The sequence below is a fragment of the Bombus vancouverensis genome, chromosome 3 (assembly GCF_051014615.1).
Source record: "Bombus vancouverensis nearcticus chromosome 3, iyBomVanc1_principal, whole genome shotgun sequence".
Classification (NCBI taxonomy): domain Eukaryota; kingdom Metazoa; phylum Arthropoda; class Insecta; order Hymenoptera; family Apidae; genus Bombus; species Bombus vancouverensis.
Window position 1 is genome coordinate 2313320 of NC_134913.1, and position 11901 is coordinate 2325220.

The 11901-nt window shown below is 32.2% G+C and overlaps 1 protein-coding gene across 2 annotated transcripts; it reads right to left on the reverse strand.

Annotated features, from left to right (window-relative positions):
• Positions 1 to 1951: 1951 nt before the first annotated feature.
• Positions 1952 to 11609, reverse strand: LOC117164074 (uncharacterized). Of its 2 annotated transcripts, XR_013061901.1 has the most exons (9): positions 11469 to 11609; positions 9915 to 10407; positions 9689 to 9785; positions 8902 to 9611; positions 8584 to 8763; positions 8224 to 8483; positions 7406 to 8142; positions 6982 to 7281; positions 1952 to 3526 (listed from the first exon to the last, which is right to left on the reverse strand). XR_013061901.1 is itself a non-coding variant. In XM_033346854.2 (8 exons), exons 1-8 carry the CDS (start codon positions 11513 to 11515, stop codon positions 7217 to 7219), a joined length of 2589 nt encoding a protein of 862 aa, XP_033202745.1. In that variant the 5' UTR covers positions 11516 to 11609; the 3' UTR covers positions 1952 to 7216. The 2 variants fall into 2 exon arrangements, 1 of the variants encoding a protein (XP_033202745.1); XM_033346854.2 differs by having other exon boundaries at positions 1952 to 7281.
• Positions 11610 to 11901: the final 292 nt, after the last annotated feature.

The following is an 11901-nucleotide window of genomic DNA, read 5'->3' on the forward strand; positions in this document are numbered from 1 at the left end:
GTCTGATTGCGATAGAATGCCACGAGAGAATGACCAGACATTAAAGTATTTTGTACAGCTTCCTGTCGTCCTTATCTCGTTCATAGCATAATCGTTCAACTACCGTTTTATACGCGTCCCTGATGCGATATAGGCATTCTTCTGTATTTAATATCTCCGATTACATTGTCAGACTTCTCAAACGTGATTATCGTTTCTTCATCACGCCCTTGCAACTTCGATTCGATCACATGCCGAAATAGTAGTTAAAGTCAAGGATATCTGACATCGTTCTACAACACGCGGATTATGTATCTGCGGGGAACATACATACGTATAATGGAATTATGTATTCATTATTCGAACAAAACATTTTTCCAGTATCGTTTATTCAATTAATTCATATCACAACATATGCAGGATCTTGTGTAATAATTTAACGAACTTCTCCGGATGCGCCACACCACATCCGTGTAGATGTCGATAACGCGTAATGGATACAAGCATATTAAGTATTATTATAACTGAAACAAATCATTTATTACGATATATATAATATATATATATATATATATATATATATATGAAATCATTCGTTACGATATGCTTATAATAAAACCTTAACACAAACATATTGCACGAATTACATTCAATATAAGATATACGTCCCTAGATAAAATTGATCTAATTTTTTCTGTTATTATCGTTTGTAGTGCCTCATTTAATCCATTTACATAGTTTTACAAAAGTTTGTCCTAATATGGAAAAATCAAGGATATGAAAACATAATAGTAAAAATGTCTACGTAACGCAAAATAAATAAAAATCTATTTTATGTAGAACTATAATGCGGTATCTATACCGCTTAGTTTACCATACATGCACATTCTTACATAACGGAAGTCCTGTGGATCGATTGTACTGGAAATGTCGAATTTAACAAATTTCAGCAAAGAAATCCAACATACGTATGTACGTATATTCATACGAATTTTCTACCTTTTATTAATCGTAATTTAAATAGGTGGTCATAATATTTAAATAGAAAAGAACAAAATATGTTGTTAAAAGAACAAAATTGCTTATTATATTCCCTCTTCGATTGCACAAACACGGCAAGCTGTAAAAATAATGTTTTGCAATGAAACAAATGTAGGTTATCAAAACAACTTGAATCGTTAGTTATTTAATAATTATTATGCGGAATATTTTATTAGTTTTACTTTTAACGACATTAAAAAATACATTTAATTTATTTTTATTTACTTCAATTCATTTGTATTACAAATTACTATAATTTTTGTCTACAGCACACAATATGTAATTATCGTTATATATTACCCATCCGGCAAATGCAATGCATCGGATCACTTCGTTTAACTTTCTAAGAAAGATTTAGACCTTTTACAATTAGATTCTTTCTTTTTATTTCTTTTTTTTTTTTTTTTTTTGTGGATTCGCTCCTGCTGTGTGAACATTATATAGAAGTCTCAAGAAATGTATGTATATAAAAAAGCAACATTTTTATAAAGTTTACTTCAACGTATCTTTTAAAATAATAATCTTGGCGTATCTTGTACTATTCAATCGAATCTGAATTTAAACTATATTATACTTTATACAAACGAATTAAGCGGTGCATCTATAATTAAATGCTAGATTCTCATCACATTTTTCAGAATAGACTAAGAGTATACTTTAACCAGTTTCTCGATTTATTTACAAATGGCATTACGTCCTATCGTGTCTTATAATCGCATGTTAGTAAAGAAATCATGTGTATTAAACAATGTTACTGTTCAAAGAGTTACAAATTTGATAATAATTGTCGGTAATATCGCAAAGTAATCGTAACTGCTCTACAGAAGCGTGTCTATTTACACAGCTTTTCTTTGTACTATCGCATATAAATGAAAGTACAATTTCATAAGACGCTCGTATCCTAAACACAACGGCTAAAAGTGTAGACGGATTGGTTGGTAACGTTTTTTATTAAATATTTCATTACAGGAGGTTAAAATATTTATAATGCATTCAAATAACAGAATTTACAAATATATCTCAATATTTCCATATATGTATGTATATATATAATGTGTATATACACATCACATATTTGTATGTAAATCTTCTTTCCCCTATCACGCTATATATCATACATACTTACGTATCATACATTCTTCCTCTTTCGCACCGATTCTTATGTACATGACGTAGAGCGGCACACACCCTCGTACAGATTTTTTTTCATTTTCAAATTTGTTGTTTTTTTGTGTGTTTTGACCCATTACACTTTTTATGGTACCACAATAACAGTATTACTTGTCGAAAAATTTGATCCTTTCACATCAGCGACCGACTACAAAAACCGAATGAGTTTCACTTTTGCACAGAATGCCTCCTAAATTTTTTTGTATTTTTCTATTTCTTTGTATTCTTCTTTAAATAATAATAATTACACTTATACATTAACCGTTAAGCAGCACGCTTTACCCCGCTTGATTCATTTTTTCACAATTTCCGTCTTTTTCTCGTTCCTATTTCTTTGAAATGGCAACTCTCATCCATAATGTATCGCGTTTTGTGTTTCACGCTATTTTTCTATCCACTTTTTTTTTTACTTTTTATATTTTATTTTCGTTCTCGTCCAAAGCACGTATTGTCTTCGTAAGTCTCGGTAGTCGGGCAAACTTTTCGAATCATCGATCACCTCATGCAAACATTATTGTATAACGAGCATCGGTCACAAAACGCAGCAAATGTACATACATCGTAATTGTAAGCGCTTTTTAAGTCACTATGCCGACGGTATCTTGATATATGTCTGCATATACACGTATATGTGGGTATTTCTGTTTGTACAATAGATGTACCTGTATGTGTATTTCGTTAGATTTTTTTTCATTTCTACCTCCTCTGTTAACTTTCTCTGTACAATCTTAACCGCTGCCCAATTACACCCCTGTATGTCCAAAAATATTTGACAAAAAAAGATACACATGGCTCTAGTCTTTTTTTACATTCTTTTTTCACTTTTTATAATTCCACTTGAGTACAACCTATTTTATTCAATTAACATTAGAGATGTAAAGTGTCGAGAAAGTTTTTTTAAAATTTCATTACGATATGAAATATACGTGTTGCATTTTTTTTTTAATATACCAGAAACGCAAGCTTTAAGACGTTTGAACTGCTTTTCATAATACAAGATGGCTAATTACTTGTACTTTATAATTTATTGTTACCATTAGTCTAATTTCATCAATAAACTCGTATAGGAAAGAGAAAAGATAATCGTGAGTTCTAATTGAAGCGAAAAGAAACACACCTAGGAACAGTAGCTAGAAGTGCTAATAGAGATTAGTAACACAAACAGTTATTGCTGAAACTAAGAATTAAAGTATGAGATAATAATTATTATAGAAAACAACCAAAATTACGTATTAAAGATGTACAACAATATCCGAGTCAATGTTTTTGCCGTTTTTGTTTTTTTAACTTTTTTTCCTTCGTTTTTCCCTTTTTTTTAAATATTTGTCTGCATTTCCTAAAAACAAAAGGAGTTCTCATTTGAAAAATGATCAAATCTTTCCAGAAAGTTTACATCTCTATTATGTATATATATATATATGTAGTAATATATATATATATATATACATATATACATATTATATATAATATATACACATATATAATATATAATATATATACATATAATTTATCATTAATATAATTATTATAATTAATACTAATATTATCGTTTTATTGTAATTACTACTACTAATCTCTCACGCTCTTGCTCTACGGCTTCTGTTCAAGTGATATGATTCTTTGACTTTTTGATTCTTTTCCGTATAATACTGATTTGATCAAGAGCATTTGAACTTTTTTTCAAACTTGAACAACATAACGCACTTATTGCATCAAGCACAATTTTTTTAGTGGTTTCTTTCTGCCACTTATGTACATGTTTCATTAATTTAAATGCGTACTTAACGGTACTTGTTAAACAAAGGAGTCTTGATTCAAAGCAGACAGCCTCCTACAATGATATAGCTAATGAAACTAATTCCTTACCGTTCCACGACGATGATTAATTATTATCAACAACAATATTCTTAAGAAAATTCAAATAAGAACAAAAATTAGGAGATACATATTTTCCATAAAATTTTCAATCGCTTCAACCGAACATATCAAACTGATGAAATACATTAAAATGAATGTAGTCGATGCAATGAAAACGACAATTCCTTGGTTACATTCTTTATAATAGAATTTTTTGTTAAATAACTACGTAATATATTATGTCATTAAATATGACATTATTGCTAAAACGATCCTTCTCTTTTATATATAATTGCAGATTAGCAACAAAATTACAGAACTCCCTTATTGCTGCTTACAACACTAATACTATACAATATTCACTTTTAAAAACATGTATTGTTGTTATGCTAAGAAGTATTGCTTAACAGTTAAGAGAAAAAATATCGCATTCATCTTATTGCCAATGACACATACATCTGAGATATACTAAAACATATTCCCTTGATTATCAATGTCAACAGTTAGTAAACAGCAATAAAGTGTTATATTTTAATAATTATAATACTATTGCTTCTGCTTCTAGCACGACTAATCGTGACTATAATACCATTTGGTCAACAATGAATTGTTATTATTTAGCAAGATGCAAACACATTCATTTGGACCTATATTTAAAAATAGTTCAATAATATATTTAATTTCGAAAACGAAATTTGTCCGCGAACGAAAATTTCAAATTTATGACTCAAATGATGACCTTATCAGAAAAATTCAATTGAGAGATTTACAATATTTTTGTTAAATATATGTTGTAAACTCAGACTCCTTTGTTTCGTAGACGAATCACATACAAACACACGAAATTTTTGCGCTATTTTTCTTTTGCTCTTGTCAAGCAACATATCTGTATTTAAAATGTAAAATAGAAAAATGTGTTTGTTTGTGTTTCATAAATCTGGCTTAGGCAATACCTGCCAATTACAACTGATATTAATTCAAAAACAAAGTACTCGCGAATACCAGGATTCGATTATTTTGTATTATGGAATTAAAAAAAAATATTCATAGAGCTTTAATATGAATTTTACACACTCTTCATCAGTCACAGCCACTTCGAAACTTTTCTCAGGTAGTTTTTAAAAATCATCATTGACTAATGCTAACGGCAAGACAAACCTCAACCTTTATTTTTTTTTTTTTTAATAGACCGGTATGAAGACACTGGGTGTTTCAACAAAAATGGCACTTTTAATAAATGTTACCTAAACACCGAATCAGACTCTAGTAATTACGACACAGTCGAATTTCTTATAAAAAATTGACAGAAGATTGAAGATTATAATATATATATAGTATGAATAATATTTTTTCGACTTTTCCCAACTAATTTTTGGCTTTCTTTGGAATTTGAATAAAGTATTGTTTAGAAATAAAAAACGACTTTCACTTTATATACAATAATATGTGAAAACAATACCATTAGAGCAAGTTATCATCATCTTAATAAAATTGTTAAATCAGATTCAAAGGTAACATGAAAATCATCAACTCTGAACTGTCTCTTCTTTTCAAATTTTTATCACTGCAAAATAACAGCTCTAAAATATTAATCCCAAAATGTTTGTGGCTATTGACTAGCTGCCAAATAATTCATTACTAACCAAAAAAAAAAAAAAAAAGACACCTGAGAATTCTTTATATCCAGAAGCTACTGAAAGGAAGTTTTTAAATGCATGTGTATTTAAAATCACACATATCAAACTCACTCTCACTCGTTTTTATATCTTTTCAGTCCTTACTATTTTAAATATCTAGGATCTATTTCATATAGATCAGATGCATAGTATGAGAGTCTTACGATTAAAAATTATAAGTCATCGTAAGTATGGGAACTAGACAAAGATTTACCAAATTATACACTTTAATAGAATTAGATCGACATTCACTAACGGTGTTTGTTTAATTAAGAATTGGTTTAAATGCAGTAGCAACTTGTTGACAAGATGAGTTCAACGCAGATTGCCACTCCACTCATACCTAACACTAGTACATATTCAAGTCGTTATTCTTTCTTTTGTTTATTACTTACTAACGAGATTTTAAACGTATATAACGCATTGCTTACACTTAAAAAAGATGGGCGATCAATAAAACTCGTATAAAATTGCTTAAGTTGCACATGATTGCATGACTATTTATATAAATAGGATGAGAATTATTGTTATTTAACTAACTATTCATAAGTTAATAAATGAGTGATGAGCGGCGTATATTTATAGTTTTATACACACAGGAGCGCAAAGGCAGCTAGACGATCGAACACTTATGGTTTGTTGTTCTTTCATTCTTCCTTTTTTCTTCTTTCCTGTTTTCTTTTCTCTCTCTTTCTTATGTGCATTCATCCTTTACTCTTTTTATCTTATCTTTTTTTACTCTGTTGTCATCATTCACTTTTGCACTCGTTCAAACATTGCGCACGTAAGAATTGAGAAAATATGTATACATAAAAATGTGGCTCAGTAGCGATAATAGAAGTAATAGTAATAGTTTAATAGTAATAGTAGTAATAGTGATAGTAGATGTACTAGTAGAAGTAAAAGTATCAATGATAAATATAGTCAAACATGGTAGTTTCATCTAATCAGAGCACAATGCGTTCTTTTTTCTTGTATTTCGTTTATGGCTAGTTACTAGAGAAATAGTGAGAAATTGGGTTGAGGCGTGCTGTGAATGTGTGTGAGTATGTATGTATATGTGTTTATATGTAGTCCATACGTATCATTGGTAAGACACGAGTCAGTACCTAACACAAACCTTTCAAAATGTATTCTAAAAACATAGATAAGAGCATTCTGCGTTATGCTTCTCCCAGTTTTCTCTTTGTACATGACGCGACATCTTTTTACATAATTAAGAATTACTATCATAAATAAGAACTTGTAAAAAGTATACCTGGTACCGCAAATCGCGAAACTTCCTCGGTTAAAAAATCGTCATCCTGAATATAAGGGATGTCTACAAAAATCACCGAAAACTTGCATGAGGAGCGATAGCAGTCATCTTTTGAACGGTATTTAGGTTGTATTGCTGTGGCGGCATCGTAGTAACAGTAGTAATGACAGTGATGATGACAGTAATTACGGTAATGATGATAATGATAAATTGCTGGATGGTCCGCGGCAGGGGATCACTTGTCAGAATTTGGGCACTCTCCAGGTTGTTTCATTATACTGTAATCTAAGCGGTATTGAGCTGAAAGTAAAAATAAGAGAAAGAATATTATTTATCGCAAAAGACCTATGTACATTACCCATCTTTTATTTGCGTATAATTATAAACAGTAACATTCTACATAAAAGTATAAATTTTAAGTTACCTTTTTTGGTAAGATCTTCCATGGTTTGATCTTTACAGTCAACTGCAAGATGACTACTACTGCCACAATTATAGCACGAAATTTTCGTTGGTGGGACGGCAGCTGGTGCATATGTAACAATCGGAGTAGGTGGCATATACGGTGCCTGAACAGGTGTCGCGGCTGCATTCGGTGGAGGTGGTGGTGTTCCTCCTGAGGATGGATGTCCAGGATATTGGTACATCATTTCACCATTCGGTTGGTACGTGGTCGGATAAGCTGGTCTTGCATACGGTCCATGTGAGAAGTTAGAATAAATACCACTACTCGGTCTCAAAGCCGGAAAATGACCATGCGGCAGATACGTGACCTGCGACTGCGAAGGTGGCGTGGGAAAGGAAACGCATTGTGAAAGATTCGGTGGCCCACCGCCGTTCACCATTTGATTTTTATGACGCATTACATGTGTCTGATTTCTTCTAGTACGTTGCCTTTCCGGGCCCGATTGTATAGGTTGTTGGGATGCTGGATGTGATACTGCACTTGTAGAATGTACCGGTGCAGAACTAAGATGATCAGTAACTGGCGGTGGATTGCTCTCACTGCCGCTCACCCACGGTGCTGCCGGAGGAGTCTCTGGCGGAGATCTACTACCAGTACTATCAGAACTACTACTCTGTGAACAATGCCTGCTGTTTTCAGGATCTAACCTCAAGGCTTGTAATTGTGTTAAACAATATACGTGTTGAGCATTGCACCTAAAATATTTTAACATCGTTAATTCAAAATTCAAAAATCAACTTTGATAAATGTTAATAATTGTACACTTTCTTTCCTACCTTGAATATCGATTTTGTACCCCGGCGACAGGTAATGTAAGACAGGCATAGCATGGTGCATTTTGTGCAGCATACATCGGTGGCGGAGCAGGATACATTTGTATTTGCGCAGGATCTAACGGTGGCATAGGATATCGCCGTAAATTAGGTGTAGCTGCATGATTATGATGATGATGCATCGCTGGATGCTGTTCCTGTAACGGCATTGACTTACTGCTTTGATTTCCATTATCATTCAACATCTCCATTCCCGGTATAGCCTGAATAAAAATTTTATGTTATGCATCTATTTTCCTTCACTGATTAAATGAAAGTTAACAATATATTAATATATATCAAGTATAGATTATTAATTATTACCTCATTTTCAACTGAATCTACAACTGTGTGTGTTGTGCTGCTAGTACTATCTAATTTTTTATCAGTAGAAATTTGATTTAAGCCGTTAGTAGTTTGACTCTTAACTATACTTCGTAATTGCCCTACTGCATTTTGTGTTAATCCTATTTCCCTCAAGTCCTCATCACTCATTCTTCGGATCTGCACAATATATCACATATTATTATGTTTATTAATGTACATACATATTCTATTATATATTTATACTAAATATAAAGTAAAATTTATTATGAAATATTTTATGTTATTATAAACTATTTTAAAACTTTACTATCTCACCTCGTCGAGAGAAAAATTCTGCAAGTTGCCTTTGAAATTTGGCATTTCTTTTCCTAACGTTTCTCGTAATGAATCACCAGAAATTGAAGATCGCAGTCGTGGTGGTGGAGGTTGTTTTGATTGAGGTGCTGCCGGAATTAAGGTAGAAGGAGTATTCTCGACGCTATTATGTCGTGAAAAAGTAGTAGAACTGCTGATAGACAAGGGAACAGAGCGTGATGGAAGCAATGGAGGTTGACTAGGATGACTTCTGTTCGTACCCAATGTGGGAAGTGGTGGAAGGGAATTGGCATTTGAGCTGCAGATGCTTGTTTGACTGTTAGAGGCACTCGTTGATGTCAAGGTATTCGAAGTAGACTGAGTCACTTGTGAAGAGGTGCGCGGCATTGTATTGTTTCTGCGACCCATTGGGGAATTACTGCGACTAGGAGATCGAGACTGGGATGGTGACGATTGACGGCTGACTAAGGGGGAAGGTGGATAAGCCAACATGTCGCCAGTGTGATACATCAGCTGATTCCCCATCATAACCTGACCTGTCCATGGTGGCATGTGATTTACTGATGGAAAGCCAAGGTGAAGGTACTGTGTTGCACCACCTGATCCCATTGGCATTTGTTCTGGAGTTGGCAGGCATAATCCAGGTGGAGGCATGGAAAGACCAGGGGGAACACCAGTTACCATAGTATTATTTCTCATTGTCATTTCTCCTACAGATAATGTAAAAAAATATTAATATTTATATATATTATACATATATGTACGCATATATCATATTATAAACTACCATGATAAGTTTGCATTGGTGGTGGAGCCATCATACAACTGCCTTGCATCTCTGTGTCTATTAATCTTTCGTTTGTATTCATACATGGCGCGCAACCCTATTGTTAAAACAGATATAAATTAACATTTAGTTTATTATGAAATATTTAAACAATATTTAGAATACTAGTTAGATTACAAATTACATAAATAAATAAATGCATTCAACACACGAAGATTATACATACTTGTGTTTGTTTGTAAGATGAATTTAACTTTGAAAGATTCAGACGAGCTTCTTCTTCTTGAAGCTTTATGTAAATGTTACCGAAGACACTTTTCTGCTCATATGTAAATGCTGGATGATTTAAAGCCATTGTATACAATAAGAGCAGTTCTTCAAGTGGTTGATCATCCGGTGTAAAGGTGGTCCCATTTAATAGGTTAGAGATTTCTTGGTAATCAAAATTTGACAAATTCTTGTACAAGATTACAGCACATGCATAATTACAAGAATGTAATAATGCCATGTAGAGCGCAAGTTTCCTTCGTGTGCGTTTATCTGCCACACCTAAGGTTGTTAACTCGGCAAGATCAGTGGCACTGTTTGCATGATGTTCCGTGTCACGGAGATCATTGTAGTCCCGTTTACCAATATCCTCTACACAAGTGCCAAGGTATCGTACTTCAAACGGCAGGCACATGTTTAGTAACGTGCACATGACATCGATGCGTTTATAACTGCACATATAGAAATATATTTTTTTATAATAATGAACTAATCACAAATATTTCTTTCTTTATTTGTAATAAAATATTTGTCATGAGCATGAAATAGTTTTGAGTAAGTAACTGATATCTTAAAAAATATAAAAATATATTTATGCAATATCAACATAAAAGTATATAGTTAATGAAAATGATTGAATATTGTTACAAAATATTATCAAAAATATCAACAAAAATAATTAATTCTGAATAACTTTTTATCTGTGAATGAAAATATATTAATTTTAAATTGTAGTATTTTATAATTTATACTGTTTATATTTATACGTAAAATGCTAAAATATATAATTCTTTTAAAACTTTCTCTCATAAAAATGACAATTATATTATTTGTTAGAAATAATCTAATAAAATGATATAATAAATTAATATTGATTATTCAACATTATTATAACTATAATTAACTAAATTATAAAATTGTATCAGAATAACAATTTAATTACAGCCTATGTGATTATAATCCTTATTAAAGTATACACGCAATCTATTATAATATGGTATTTAATATATAGATTTTTAATAATATGCTTTATAAGATTTTATTAACATCCATATTCAACAGGAAAAGTAAATGATGCTACTGTTGATAACAATATGAAATATATGTAGTATTTTATCATTTTAAGATAAATATATATAAGAAGATTTAATTATTAATTCACTATAATATCTTGAATACACACGAAATTAGAGGAAAACAGTTGCTACCATACTTGGTACTCCTGTATAATAAACAGAAAAGTGATATATCGATAATAGGGTAAATTAAACATTAATGAAAATCAATATCCATATAATTTCTTATTTACCAATACATTCATGTTAATTTCTGACATAAAATTAAGATGAAATTGCGGAATGTTCTTTTTGGTTAGTTCGAAATTTGGTAAGGATGAAGAGGTCATAGTTGAAAACGAAAAGAAGCGCTATGAATAAAAGAACTATAACAATCCATTTCCGAACAAGGAGAATATGGCATTAGTTAGGGAAGAAACTGATAATATTTCTATTACCTGGACAGATTCCCAAACCATGATACCACGTTCTCCTTACACACCATTGCCAGACAACATTGATACCACTTGGGCTAAAGAAAGCGCCGATGCGGACAGCTTTGGCGCCTCGGGTGTTGCTATCAAGTGACAATCACGGCGGGGTCTGGTACAATAACGAACCAGTTTCAAAGCGTTCACGAATGTGAAGGACTTGTTAAAATCCAAAGGCGATCAGCCGTAGGGAGCACTTCAAACGCACAGCGGCGGCAGCAGCAGTACAGCACACTATGAAGTATCCACATTCGCGGCAGCAGGCAGAGGCAGGCACGACCGAATGATCGGTGAAAACGACAAGCGTCAACGGACAACTCACACGTTCATCAAAAACCTCGCGTAAACAAGTACACGGTCGTCCCGTTAAAAATAAAATTCCACCTCTGCAATTGTCTCT